At 42.9% G+C, this 16,000-nt stretch overlaps 1 protein-coding gene across 1 annotated transcript in view; it reads right to left on the reverse strand.

Annotated features, from left to right (window-relative positions):
• Window positions 1–271: 271 nt before the first annotated feature.
• The window catches only part of CDC16 (cell division cycle 16), a 93,837-nt gene continuing 78,108 nt past the window's right edge, over window positions 272–16,000 (reverse strand). The window contains exons 16-18 of the mRNA XM_038767800.1: window positions 10,925–11,060; window positions 4,892–4,982; window positions 272–1,358 (exon numbers count right to left, since the gene is read on the reverse strand). Coding sequence (XP_038623728.1) covers window positions 1,090–1,358; window positions 4,892–4,982; window positions 10,925–11,060 — 496 coding nt within the window. The 3' untranslated portion in view covers window positions 272–1,089. The remainder of the gene's footprint in view (window positions 1,359–4,891; window positions 4,983–10,924; window positions 11,061–16,000) is intronic.

Raw genomic sequence — 16,000 nt, forward strand, 5'->3', positions numbered from 1 at the left:
TCCTAAATGCAGTTAGGAGGGCATATCCATAATCCATAAAATCCGACAACCGCCTAGTCGCCTCTCACGCTAATTCGGCCGTTTTTCTTACCGTACCGTAAAATTACGCCAAACCCCAGGGGCTCCTGTGATCACTCTAAATTAAGATGAGCACACCCACAAAACTTCCTAAATGCAGTTAGGAGGGCATATCCATAATCTATAAAATCCGACAACCGCCTAGTCGCCTCTCACGCTTATTCGGCCGTCTTTCTTACGGTACCGTAAAATTACACCCAACCCCAGGGGCTCCTGTGATCACTATAAATTAAGATGAGCACACCCATAAAACTTCCTAAATGCAGTTAGGAGGCTTTTTTTTTTTCCATCCCTTTAATGTGAGGTAAAAATTAGGAGCCATTGATAAAATTAATTTCGCCGCCCACGCGGAGCGACGGATCACTTCGCCTTGACGTCGTTTCAAAGGATTAAAATATCGGCTTAGCCTTCAGAATTCCCGGTTCTTCGGGCTTTTTCCGTAACGACGCAAGACGAGCTTCACTGATCGGCCGTTAAGTTCGGTCATCGCGACGCGCTAGGAGCCCTCAGCCGCTGTAAACCGATGTCGGTTCTCCCGTAACGGGGCGGGGGGTCCGGTTCTTGACGACGTCCGAGTTACGGGACGCTCCCCCTCCACCGCTTCTTCCGACTTCCGTGCGCGCTCCATCCCGGGAGACGCGCCTTGTCCGAAGGACGTTCCCACACCGGGGGCCGAAACGTGCGTTACGGGAGGACCGAGTGTCTTGTAGACAGCTTCACGTGGGTTTCACAAGCCTTCATCGCAGTCTAGCTACGCGGTTTAAAAAACCTTCTCAATTTCACTCCGCGTACCGATTTCGCCGGGCCGGGGAACGGTCTGCGGCGAAGGTAGGCCCTCCAGTCCTAAGGCGGGCGATAATTCTCTGCCGCTAAACGTGACGTCGCTTGGGTTCACATAAAAAAATAGGAAATTCTTCAAAATACGCCGAGGCCGGGGGCGGGAGGGGGGGCAAACTGCTAAATCAGACGACGCCTCGGGTCGACCGGGGTGCGGCCCGGTGCTTACTACGCTCACGTGCTGTGGTCTGACATGGACGTCTCTAACATCATATCGCTTTCATTCATTTCGATTTCAAACGTTTCTTCCAAGGGGGGCCTGGAATCGGGGGTTTTCCTGGCGTGATGGGAAGTCTCTAGCGCCATGATCCCGCTCTCTTCGACAGTCTGCCTCTCGGTGTCAAACTCCCTGAAGTCCCACGGAGGTGAAATGATGTTCTTCAGCGTCTTCATGGTGTGCACGTCGAAGTCGTAACATCGCAACTTGTCTTTGATCTCGGTTCCTGCAACAGAAAAGCTCATCAGGGACGTCACAATTCACCCAACGCTTCTAGAGGTCACGGGTTCAAATCCCCACTCTGCCGCTTGTCAGCTGGGTGACTTTGGGCAAGTCGCTTCTCTGTTCCTCAGTTCCCTCATCTGGAAAATGGGGATTGAGATTGTGAGCCCCACGTGGGACAACCTGATCACCTTGAATTCTCCCCAGCGCTTAGAGCGGTGCTTGGCACATAGTAAGGGCTTAACAAATAGCAAAATTATTATTATCATTATATCATCTTACCTGGTGCAGAATTTTAGTAGGCGCACGTGTATAAAAATCGGTAAATTAATGCTTTACAGGCTGAAAAGATGGTTAGAAATCACGTATTCTCACCCTGTATATATGTTTGTACATATGTATTACTCTATTTTACTTGTACATATTTATTCTATTTATTTTATTTTGTTAGTATGTTTGGTTTTGTTCTCTGTCTCCCCGTTTTAGGCTGTGAGCCCACTGTTGGGTAGGGGCTGGTCTCTATATGTTGCCAACTTGGACTTCCCAAGCGCTTAGTACAGTGCTCCGCACACAGTAAGCGCTCAATAAATACGATTGATTGATTGATTGTTCATTTTCAAACGAGGACAAGAGGTCTGTTGCTTCATTCATTCATTCAATTGTATTTATCGAGCGCTTACTGTGTGCGGAGCACTGGACTAAGCGCTTGGGAAGTACAAGTTGGCAACATAAAGAGACGGTCCCTACCCAACAGCGGGCTCACAGTCTACAAGGGGGAGACAGACAATAAAATCCATCAATCAATCGTATTTATTGAGCACTTACTGTGTGCAGAGCAATGGACTAAGTGCTTGGGAAGTACAAGTTGGCAACATAGAGAGACAGTCCCTACCCAACAGTGGGCTCACAGTCTAGAAGAACAAAACCTACTAACAAAATAAAATAAATAGAATAGTAAATATGTACGAGTAAAATAGAGTAATAAATCTGTATAATAATAATAATGATGGCATTTGTTAGGCGCTTACTATGTGCAAAGCACTGTTCTAAGCGCTGGGGGGATACAATGCGATGAAGTTGTCCCACGTGGGGCTCACAGTCTTAATCCCCATTTTACAGATGAGGGAACTGAGGCTCAGAGAAGCGAAGTGACTTGCCCAAGGTCACACAGCAGACGTGCGGCGGAGCCGGGGATTCGAACCCATGACCTCTGACTCCAAAGCCCGGGCTCTTTCCACTGAGCCACGCTGCTGTACAAACATATATACAGGTGCTGCGGGGAGGGGAAGGAGGCCTGTCACGACCGAGAGTCGATCTGTTGGAGAGATAATCATATAACGGCATATCTATTCTATTTATTTTATTTTGTTAATACATTTTGTTCTCTGTCTCCCCCTTTTAGACTGTGAGCCCGCTGCTGGGTAGGGACTGTCTCTATATGTTACCAACTTGGACTTCCCAAGCGCTTAGTACAGTGCTCTGCACACAGTAAGCGCTCAATAAATACGATTGATGATGATAACGGCAGCTATTCACAACTGAATCTCCGTGTCCGTATCTTTTTTTTTTCCCCCAGTGTGTATTTGTTAAGCGCTTACTTTGCGCCGGGCACCGAACTAGGGGCTGGGGTTGCACAGAATAATCGGGTCAGATACAGTCCCCGTCCCACGTGGGGCTCACAGTCAAGGTAGGTGGGAGTCGGATTTAATCCCCATTTTACGGATGAGGTGTCCCTGCACTCGGTAAGCGCTCAATAAATACCACCGGATTATAGACGGGTCCTTATACTTTCTCCATTCCCCTATCAGTAATTTATTTTAATTTATCATCTCCCCCTTTAGACGATGAGCTCCTTTGCGGCGGGGGAAAAATGCCTGCCAGCTCTACTCTTCCAGGCACTTAGTACGGTGCTTGGCACCCACTAAGCACTCACTAAATACCACCAGATTATAGACGGATACTTATACTTTTCCCATTCCCCTATCAGTAATTTATTTTAATATATCATCTCCCCCATTAGACGATGAGCTCCTTGCGGCGGGGGAAAAATGCCTGCCAGCTCTACTCTTCCAGGCACTTAATACGGTGCTTGGCACCCACTAAGCGCTCACTAAATACCACCGGATTATAGACGGATACTTATACTTTTCCCATTCCCCTATCGGTAATTTATTTTAATATACCTCCTCCTCTACACGATGAGCTCCTTGTGGCGGGGGAAAAATGCTTGCCAGCTCTACTCTTCCAGGCACTTAATATGGTGCTTGGCACCCACTAAGCGCTCACTAAATACCACCAGATTATAGACGGATACTTATACTTTTCCCATTCCCCTATCAGTAATTTATTTTAATATATCATCTCCCCCATTAGACGATGAGCTCCTTGTGGTAGGGGAAAAATGCTTGCCAGCTCTACTCTTCCAGGCACTTAATACGGTGCTTGGCACCCACTAAGCGCTCACTAAATACCACCGGACTATAGACGGATACTTATACTTTTCCCATTCCCCTGTCGGTAATTTATTTTAATATACCTCCTCCTCTACACGATGAGCTCCTTGTGGCAGGGGAAAAATGCCTGCCAGCTCTACTCTTCCAGGCACTTAGTACAGTGCTTGGCACCCACTAAGTGCTCACTAAATACCACCGGATTACAGACGGATACTTATACTTTCCCCATTCCCTATCGGTAATTTATTTTAATATATCATCTCCCCGTTTAGACGATGAGCTCCTTGTGGCGGGGGAAAAATGCCTGCCAGCTCTACTCTTCCAGGCACTTAGTACGGTGCTGGGCACCCACTAAGCGCTCACTAAATACCACCGGATTATGGTCGGATACTTATACTTTTCCCATTCCCCTATCGGTAATTTATTTTAATATATCTCCTCCTCTACACGATGAGCTCCTTGTGGCGGGGGAAAAATGCCTGCCAGCTCTACTCTCCCAGGCACTTAGTGCAGTGCTTGGCACCCACTAAGCGCTCACTAAATACCACCGGATTATAGACGGATCCTTATACTTTTCCCATTCCCCTACCGGTAATTTATTTTAATATATCATCTCCCTGTTTAGACGATGAGCTCCCTGTGGCGGGGGAAAAATGCCTGCCAGCTCTACTCTCATCATCATCATCAATCGTATTTATTGAGCGCTTACTATGTGCAGAGCACTGTACTAAGCGCTTGGGAAGTACAAATTGGCAACATATAGAGACAGTCCCTACCCAACAGTGGGCTCACAGTCTAAAAGGGGGAGACAGAGAACAAAACCAGACATACTAACAAAATAAAATAAATAGAATAGATATGCACAAGTAAAATAAATAGAGTATAAATATGCACAAACATATATACAGGTGCCGTGGGGAAGGGAAGGAGGTAGTATGGTGCTTGGCACCCACAAAGCGCTCACTAAATACCGCTGATTGACAAGGCTGGGGTTTAAGAAAAGAGGGGCTTGAAAAACTCCAGACTTTGAGGGGGGAAACGTCCCAAACTGCAACCCAAATAGGGAGGAAAATAAAAATCTTACCAATATAAGCTTCGGAATCACCGATGTACATTTCTATGCAGTGCCCAAGCATGGTAACTGAAAACGTATCATCCCTCCGAAGTCCCAGGGCCTGTGGAGAAGAAGATGAATCGGTTCCCAGGATAAGGAAAAGCGAAAATGACTTTTGCAAAACCGGGATTTCGGATCCAGCGCTTAGTACAGTGCTTTGCACATAGTAAGCGCTTAATAATCAATCAATCAATCGTATTTATTGAGTGCTTACTGTGTGCAGAGCACTGGACTAAGCGCTTGGGAAGTCCAAGTTGGCAACATCTAGAGACGGTCCCTACTCAACAGTGGGCTCACAGTCTAAAAGGGGGAGATAGTCTAAAAGGGGGAGACAGGATAATAAATGCTATCATCATCATCATCATTTAAACTTCAGTTCATTCATTCATTCAATCGTATTTATTGAGCGCTTCCTGTGTGCAGAGCACTGGACTAAGCGCTTGGGAAGTCCAAGTTGGCAACATATAGAGACAGTCCCTACCCAACAGTGGGCTCACAGCCTAAAAGGGGGAGACAGACAGTCTAAAAGGGGGAGACAGGATAATAAATGCTATCATCATCATCATCATTTAAACTTCAGTTCATTCATTCATTCAATCGTATTTATTGAGCGCTTCCTGTGTGCAGAGCACTGGACTAAGCGCTTGGGAAGTACAAGTTGGCAACGTATAGAGACGGTCCCTAGTTGGGCTTGGAACGCTCCTCAGAGGCTCTAGCAGAAGCGTTTCGGGACCTAGGGGTGGGCGAGTCGCGCCCACATTCATTCAATCGTATTTATTGAGCGCTTACTGTGTGCAGAGCACTGTACTGAGCGCTTTCTCTCGGAGGTTTCTTGCCCTCCGTGGCCCGAGGCCCCTTTCTCTGAAACTCCATCCAGCTGAGCGGTGGAGAAGACTCAAATGGATCATTGACCTAAGCTGAATAATAACAATAATAATGGCATTTATTAAGCGCTTGCTATGTGCAAAGCACTGTTCTAAGCGCTGGGGAGGTTACAAGGTGATCAGGTTGTCCCAAGGTGGGGCGCACAGTCTTCATCCCCATTTTCCAGATGAGGGAACTGAGGCCCAGAGAAGTGACTTGCCCAAAGTCACACAGCTGACAAGTGGCAGAGCCAGGATTTGAACCCATGACCTCTGACTCCAAAGCCCGGGCTCTTTCCACTGAGCCACGCTGCTTCTCTAATCCCGGACTAATGTCCGCACTGTGTTTCAAACCCACGGGAAAGCGCAGTGGTTAGAGCCCGGGGCCGGGCCGTGGGTTCTAATCCCGACGCTGCCACGTGTCTGCGGGGTGACCTTGGTTCACTTCTCTTGAGCCTCAGTTCCCTCTTCCGTCAAACGGGGATTGAGACTTTGGGCAAGCCACTTCACTTCTCTGGGCCTCAGTTCCCTCATCTGGGAAATGGGGATGAAGACTGGGAGCCCCCCGGGGGACAACCTGATCATCTTGTAACCTCCCCAGCGCTTAGAACAGTGCTTTGCATGTAGTAAGCGCTTAATAAATGCTATTATTATTATTATTATTATTATCACCTGGTATCTCCCCCAGCGCTCGGCTTGGGACATAGTAAGCGCTGAACAAATACCATAATTGTTATTATTATTATAATTATTGCAATCTGAAAAGCCAATCAATCATTTGATCAATCGGCTGAATAATCTATTGGGTGAGAAGCCCTGAGAGAGTGGAGCAGAAGTGCTTGTATCCACCCAGGCTCTTAATATAGTAATAATAATAACTGTAGTATTTGTTAAGCACTTACTATGTGCCAAGCACTGTTCTAAGCGCTGGGGGAGATACAGGGAAATCAGGTTGTCCCACGTGGGGCTCATGCTTTTGATCCCCATTTTCCAGATGAGGGAACCGAGGCCCAGAGAAGTGAAGTGACTTGCCCAAGGTCACACAGCTGACAAGTGGCAGAGGCGGGATTTGAACCCACGACCTGTGACTCCCAAGCATGGGCTCTTTCCACTGAGCCACACTGCTCTTTCCATGAAGCCATGCTGCTTTTCAGTGCCTGGCACAGAGTAAGTGCTTAAATACCAACATTAGTATGCCAAACAATAATAATAATAATGATAGCATTTATTAAGCACTTACTATGTGCAAAGCACTGTTCTATAAGTGCTGGGGAGGTTCCAAGGTGATCACGTTGTCCCATGGGGGGCTCACAGTCTTAATCCTCATTTTCCAGATGAGGGAACTGAGGCCCAGAGAAGTGAAGTGACTGGCCCAAAATCATCCAGCTGACAAGTGGCAGAGGCGGGATTTGAACCCACAACCTGTGACTCCCAAGCCCGGGCTCTTTCCACTGAGCCACGCTGCTCTTTCCATGAAGCCATGCTGCTTTTCAGTGCCTGGCACAGAGCAAGCGCTTAACAAATACCAAAATTAGTATGCCAAATAATCATAATAATGATAGCATTTATTAAGCGCTTACTATGTGCAAAGCACTGTTCTAAGCGCTGGGGAGGGGATACAAGATGATCAGGTTGTCCCACGGGGGGCTCACAGTCTTAATCCTCATTTTCCAGATGAGGGAACTGAGGCCCGGAGAAGTGAAGTGACTTGCCCAAAATCACCCAGCTGACAAGTGGCAGAGGCAGGATTTGAACCCATGACCTCTGACTCCAAAGCCCGGGCTCTTTCCACTGAGCCACGCTGCTTTTCAGTGCCTGGCACAGAGTAAGCGCTTAACAATGGGGAGAAGGGGATCTTCTAGACTGTGAGCCCGCTGTTGGGTAGGGACCGTCTCTATATGTTGCCAACTTGGACTTCCCAAGCGCTTAGTACAGTGCTCTGCACACAGTAAGCGCTCAATAAATACGATTGAATGAATGAATGAATGAAATACCAAAATTAGGATGCCAAATCTGCCAGCGCACTCCCCTTACAAGCAAAGGGCATCCTCCCCGTAAAACAATTATACCCACGCAGTGATAGAGCGGCAAAAATGCACCCGCGGGCAAGAGGAGCCGTGTTGCCTTGCTTGGAGAAGCAGTGTGGCTCGTGGAAAGAGCCCGGGCTTTGGAGTCAGAGGTCCTGGGTTCAAATCCTGACTCCGCCAACTGTCAGCTGGGTGACTTTGGGCAAGTCACTTCACTTCTCTGGGCCTCAGTTCCCTCATCTGGAAAATGGGGATGAAGACTGGGAGCCCCCCGTGGGACAACCTGATCACCTTGTATCCTCCCCAGTGCTTAGAACAGTGCTTTGCACATAGTAAGCGCTTAATAAATGCCATTATTATTATTATTATTAAATCACTTCACTTCTCTGGGCCTCAGTTCCCTCATCTGGAAAATGGGGATGAAGACTGGGAGCCCCACAGGGGACAACCTGATCACCCTGTAACCTCCCCAGTGCTTAGAACAGTGCTTTGCACATAGTAAGCACTTAATAAATGCCATTATTATTATTATTAAATCACTACACTTCTCTGGGCCTCAGTTCCCTCATCTGGAAAATGGGGATGAAGACTGTGAGCCCCCCGTGGGACAACCTCATCACCTTCTATCCTCCCCAGCGCTTAGAACAGTGCTTTGCACATAGTAAGCGCTTAATAAATGCCATTGTTATTATTACTATTCTTAAGTCACTTCACTTCTCTGGACCTCGGTTCCCTCATCTGGAAAATGGGGATGAAGACTGGGAGCCCCACAGGGGACAACCTGATCACCTTGTAACCTTCCCAGCGCTTGGAACAGTGCTTTGCACATAGTAGGCGCTTAATAAATGCCATCATCATTATTATTATTATTATGATCTCTACCTGTTTAGAGGTGCCATCTTGCTCATCTCTCAGCCCCCACCCTGTTTTCTGCCAGTCTCCCCTTTGTCTCTGAGTAAGCGCTTAACAAGTCCCGACATTATTATTAATCCCCATTTTCCAGATGAAGTAACTATTCTATTCACTATTCTATTTATTTTGTCAACGATAATAATAATAATAATAATAATAATGGCATTTATTAAGCGCTTACTATGTACCAAGCACCGTTCTAAGCACTGGAGAAGTTACAAGGTGATCAGGTCATCCCACAGGGGGGCTCACAGTCTTCATCCCCATTTTCCAGATGAGGGAACTGAGGCCCAGAGAAGTGTTGCCCAAAGTCACCCAGCTGACAACTGGCGGAGCCGGGATTTGAACCCATGACCTCTGACTCCAAAGCCCGGCCTCTATCCACTGAGCCACGCCGCTTCTCTACGTGCATCTAGCTTTACTTGTGTTTATTCTGATGACTTGACACCCGACCACGTGTTTGGTTTTGTAGTCCGTCTCCCCCCTTCTAGACCGCGAGCCGGTTGTTGGGGAGGGACCGTCTCTAAATGTTGCCGGCTTGTACTTCCCAAGCGCTTAGTCCAGTGCTCTGCACACAGTAAGCGCTCAATAAATACGATTGATTGATCGATTGACTGACTGCTCATGCCTGGCTTTTCTTGTCATATCTAGCGGCCTTCTCTTCTCTTAGAGTTTCTGCTTTCATCTTTCATCTGAATGAAGGAATGACTGTGACTCCGGTTCCCCTCCCCACACACCGCCTTATAAAAGGGAGATAGAGCGGCTTTGGTCCCATCCGCCAAGCTCGCTCTCTTCCTCCCTTCAAGGCCCCGCTGAGAGCTCACCTCCTCCAGGAGGCCTTCCCAGACTGAGCCCCTTCCTTCCTCTCCCCCTCATCCCCCTCTCCGTCCCCCCCATCTTACCTCCTTCCCTTCCCCACAGCACCTGTATATATGTATGTACATATTTATTGCTCTATTTATTTTACTTGTACCTATCTATTCTATTTATTTGATTTTGTTAGTATGTTTGGTTTTGTTCTCCGTCTCCCCCTTTTAGACTGTGAGCCCACTGTTGGGTAGGGACTGTCTCTATATGTTGCCAACTTGTACTTCCCAAGCGCTTAGTACAGTGCTCTGCACACAGTAAGCGCTCAATAAATACGATTGATTGATTGATTGGTCCTACGGGCCCGGGGGAGGCCCCCGATCCAAAACACGGGCATTCGTCGGCAGAGAAAAGCCAAAAACGGTTGCTCTCTGACGCCTGTTCAACGTTAACCGGGTTTCCCTGAATGTCTGGGGTCGTCGAATGGACTCATTCATTCATTCAATCCTATTTATTGAGCGCTTCCTGTGTGCAGAGCACTGGACTAAGCGCTTGGGAGGTACAAGTTGGCAACATCTAGAGACGGTCCCTACCCAACAGTGGGCTCACAGTCTAGAAGGGGGAGACAGAGAAGAAAACATATAAACAAAATAAAATAAACAGAACAGAACCTGATCACCTTGTAACCTTCCCAACGCACAGAACAGTGCCCTGCACATAATAAGCGCTTAACAAATACCACCATTATTATGATCATTATTCTCTGTGCCTCGGTTCCTTACTGAGTGCGCAGCCCTGTACTTATTATTATTATTAATGGCATTTATTAAGCGCTTACTATGTGCAGTGCACTGTTCTAAGCGCTTGGGAGGTTACAAGGTGATCAGATTGTCCCACGGGGGGGGCTCACAGTCTTCATCCCCATTTTCCAGATGAGGGAACTGAGGCCCAGGGAAGTGAAGTGACTTGCCCAAAGTCACCCAGCTGACACTTGGCGGAGCCGGGATTTGAACCCATGACCTCTGACTCCAAAGCCCGGGCTCTTTCCACTGAGCCACGCCGCTTCTCTTACTTTCTGTACTTTTAGACGGTGAGCCCGCTGTTGGGTAGGGACCGTCTCTATATGTTGCCGACTTGGACTTCCCAAGCGCTTAGTCCGGTGCTCTGCACACAGTAAGCTTTCAATAAATGCGATTGATTGATTGATTGATTGATTGTACTAAGCCCTTGGGAGAGTCCAATATAACAGAGTCGGGGGACGCGTTCCCCGCTATCAAGGAGCGTGACGGCTCCTTGGAGAGGCAGCTCCTTCTTCTTGGAGAAGAAGCTCCTTGGAGAAGCAGTGTGGCTCAGTGGGAAGATCCCGGGCCCCAACTCGGCGGCTAGAGACCTACCGTGTGGAAATAATCAATAGCGCTTTCGAAGTTGCCCATCAGACTGTGGATATATCCTATGGTGGAGTAGGTGGACGCGTTCTGAGGAATCAGCACTAAGGCTTGCCGATGGTATTCCAGGGCCTCTTCGTACTTCCTGGTGAAATAAAATGAAAAAGGTTCGCTGAAGTGAATGTATCTATAGTTCCGCGTATGGATGGCTAAATACATAATGATAAAAAGGGTTCCTTGAAGTAAATGTATCTATAGTTCCACATATGGATGGCTAAATGCATGATGATAAAAAGGTTCATTGAAGTAAATGTATCTATAGTTCCGCGTATGGATGGCTACATGCATAATGATAAAAAGGTTCATTGAGGTAAATGTATCTATAGTTCCGCGTATGGATGGCTACATACATAATGATAAAAAGGTTCACTGAAGTAAATGTATCTATAGTTCCGTGTGTAGATGGCTACATACATAATGATAAAAAGGTTCATTGAAGTAAATGTATCTATAGTTCCACGTATGGATGGCTAAATACATAATGATAAAAAGGTTCACTGAAGTAAATGTATCTATAGTTCCGCGTATGGATGGCTACATACATAATGATAAAAAGGTTCATTGAAGTAAATGTATCTATAGTTCCGCGTATGGATGGCTACATACATAATGATAAAAAGGTTCACTGAAGTAAATGTATCTATAGTTCCGCGTATGGATGGCTACATACATAATGATAAAAAGGTTCACTGAAGTAAATGTATCTATAGTTCCACGCATGGATGGCTACATACATAATGATAAAAAGGTTCACTGAAGTAAATGTATCTATAGTTCCACGTATGGATGGCTACATGCATAATGATAAAAAGGTTCACTGAAGTAAATGTATCTATAGTTCCGCGTGTGGATGGCTACATACATAATGATAAAAAGGTTCACTGAAGTAAATGTATCTATAGTTCCACGTATGGATGGCTACATGCATAATGATAAAAAGGTTCACTGAAGTAAATGTATCTATAGTTCCACGTATGGATAGCTACATACATAATGATAAAAAGGTTCACTGAAGTAAATGTATCTATAGTTCCACGTATGGATAGCTACATACATAATGATAAAAAGGTTCATTGAAGTAAATGTATCTATAGTTCCGCATATGGATGGCTACATACATGATGATAAAAAGGTTCACTGAAGTAAATGTATCTATAGTTCCGCGTATGGATGGTTACATACATGATGATAAAAAGGTTCACTGAAGTAAATGTATCTATAGTTCCACGTATGGATGGCTAAATACATAATGACAAAAAGGTTCATTGAAGTAAATGTATCTATAGTTCCGCGTATGGATGGCTAAATACATAATGATAAAAAGGTTCCTTGAAGTAAATGTATCTATAGTTCCGCGTATGGATGGCTAAATACATAATGATAAAAAGGTTCATTGAAGTAAATGTATCTATAGTTCCGCGTATGGATGGCTAAATACATAATGATAAAAAGGTTCACTGAAGTAAATGTATCTATAGTTCCGCGTATGGATGGCTAAATACATAATGATAAAAAGGTTCATTGAAGTAAATGTATCTATAGTTCCACGTATGGATGGCTACATACATAATGATAAAAAGGTTCACTGAAGTAAATGTATCTATAGTTCCGCGTATGGATGGCTAAATACATAATGATAAAAAGGTTCACTGAAGTAAATGTATCTATAGTTCCGCGTATGGATGGCTAAATACATAATGATAAAAAGGTTAATTGAAGTAAATGTATCTATAGTTCCGCGTATGGATGGCTAAATACATAATGACAAAAAGGTTCATTGAAGTAAATGTATCTATAGTTCCGCGTATGGATGGCTAAATACATAATGACAAAAAGGTTCATTGAAGTAAATGTATCTATAGTTCCGCGTATGGATGGCTAAATACATAATGATAAAAAGGTTCATTGAAGTAAATGTATCTATAGTTCCATGTATGGATAGCTACATACATAATGATAAAAAGGTTCATTGAAGTAAATGTATCTATAGTTCCACGTATGGATGGCTACATACATGATGATAAAAAGGTTCATTGAAGTAAATGTATCTATAGTTCCATGTATGGATAGCTAAATACATAATGATAAAAAGGTTCACTGAAGTAAATGTATCTATAGTTCCGTGTGTAGATGGCTACATACATAATGATAAAAAGGTTCATTGAAGTAAATGTATTTATAGTTCCACGTATGGATGGCTAAATACATGATGATAAAAAGGTTCATTGAAGTAAATGTATCTATAGTTCCGCGTGTGGATGGCTACATACATGATGATAAAAAGGTTCATTGAAGTAAATGTATCTATAGTTCCACATATGGATGGCTACATACATAATGATAAAAAGGTTCATTGAAGTAAATGTATCTATAGTTCCACGTATGGATGGCTAAATACATAATGATAAAAAAGTTCATTGAAGTAAATGTATCTATAGTTCCGCGTATGGATGGCTACATGCATAATGATAAAAAGGTTCACTGAAGTAAATGTATCTATAGTTCCACGTATGGATGGCTAAATACATAATGATAAAAAGGTTCACTGAAGTAAATGTATCTATAGTTCCACGTATGGATGGCTAAATACATGATGATAAAAAGGTTCCTTGAAGTAAATGTATCTATAGTTCCATGTATGGATGGCTACATACATAATGATAAAAGGTTCACTGAAGTAAATGTATCTATAGTTCCAAATATGGATGGCTAAATACATAATGATAAAAAGGTTCATTGAAGTAAATGTATCTATAGTGGATGGCTACATACATAATGATAAAAAGGTTCATTGAAGTAAATGTATCTATAGTTCCACGTATGGATGGCTAAATACATGATGATAAAAAGGTTCATTGAAGTAAATGTATCTATAGTTCCGCGTATGGATGGCTACATACATAATGATAAAAAGGTTCATTGAAGTAAATGTATCTATAGTTCCGCGTATGGATGGCTAAATACATGATGATAAAAAGGTTCACTGAAGTAAATGTATCTATAGTTCCACGTATGGATGGCTAAATACATAATGATAAAAAGGTTCACTGAAGTAAATGTATCTATAGTTCCACGTATGGATGGCTAAATACATGATGATAAAAAGGTTCCTTGAAGTAAATGTATCTATAGTTCCATGTATGGATGGCTACATACATAATGATAAAAGGTTCACTGAAGTAAATGTATCTATAGTTCCAAATATGGATGGCTAAATACATAATGATAAAAAGGTTCATTGAAGTAAATGTATCTATAGTTCCGCGTGTGGATGGCTACATACATAATGATAAAAAGGTTCATTGAAGTAAATGTATCTATAGTTCCACGTATGGATGGCTAAATACATAATGATAAAAAGGTTCACTGAAGTAAATGTATCTATAGTTCCACGTATGGATGGCTAAATACATGATGATAAAAAGGTTCCTTGAAGTAAATGTATCTATAGTTCCATGTATGGATGGCTACATACATAATGATAAAAGGTTCACTGAAGTAAATGTATCTATAGTTCCAAATATGGATGGCTAAATACATAATGATAAAAAGGTTCATTGAAGTAAATGTATCTATAGTTCCGCGTGTGGATGGCTACATACATAATGATGAAAAGGTTCATTGAAGTAAATGTATCTATAGTTCCACGTATGGATGGCTAAATACATGATGATAAAAAGGTTCATTGAAGTAAATGTATCTATAGTTCCGCGTATGGATGGCTACATACATAATGATAAAAAGGTTCATTGAAGTAAATGTATCTATAGTTCCGCGTATGGATGGCTAAATACATGATGATAAAAAGGTTCACTGAAGTAAATGTATCTATAGTTCCACGTATGGATGGCTAAATACATAATGATAAAAAGGTTCACTGAAGTAAATGTATCTATAGTTCCACGTATGGATGGCTAAATACATGATGATAAAAAGGTTCCTTGAAGTAAATGTATCTATAGTTCCATGTATGGATGGCTACATACATAATGATAAAAGGTTCACTGAAGTAAATGTATCTATAGTTCCAAATATGGATGGCTAAATACATAATGATAAAAAGGTTCACTGAAGTAAATGTACCTATAGTTCCGCGTGTGGATGGCTACATACATAATGATAAAAAGGTTCATTGAAGTAAATGTATCTATAGTTCCACGTATGGATGGCTAAATACATGATGATAAAAAGGTTCATTGAAGTAAATGTATCTATAGTTCCGCGTATGGATGGCTACATACATAATGATAAAAAGGTTCATTGAAGTAAATGTATCTATAGTTCCGCGTATGGATGGCTAAATACATGATGATAAAAAGGTTCACTGAAGTAAATGTATCTATAGTTCCACGTATGGATGGCTAAATACATAATGATAAAAAGGTTCACTGAAGTAAATGTATCTATAGTTCCACGTATGGATGGCTAAATACATGATGATAAAAAGGTTCCTTGAAGTAAATGTATCTATAGTTCCATGTATGGATGGCTACATACATAATGATAAAAGGTTCACTGAAGTAAATGTATCTATAGTTCCAAATATGGATGGCTAAATACATAATGATAAAAAGGTTCATTGAAGTAAATGTATCTATAGTTCCGCGTGTGGATGGCTACATACATAATGATAAAAAGGTTCATTGAAGTAAATGTATCTATAGTTCCACGTATGGATGGCTAAATACATAATGATAAAAAGGTTCACTGAAGTAAATGTATCTATAGTTCCACGTATGGATGGCTAAATACATGATGATAAAAAGGTTCCTTGAAGTAAATGTATCTATAGTTCCATGTATGGATGGCTACATACATAATGATAAAAGGTTCACTGAAGTAAATGTATCTATAGTTCCAAATATGGATGGCTAAATACATAATGATAAAAAGGTTCATTGAAGTAAATGTATCTATAGTTCCGCGTGTGGATGGCTACATACATAATGATGAAAAGGTTCATTGAAGTAAATGTATCTATAGTTCCACGTATGGATGGCTAAATACATGATGATAAAAAGGTTC

This window comes from Tachyglossus aculeatus, chromosome 2 (genome assembly GCF_015852505.1).
Source record: "Tachyglossus aculeatus isolate mTacAcu1 chromosome 2, mTacAcu1.pri, whole genome shotgun sequence".
NCBI lineage: Eukaryota > Metazoa > Chordata > Mammalia > Monotremata > Tachyglossidae > Tachyglossus > Tachyglossus aculeatus.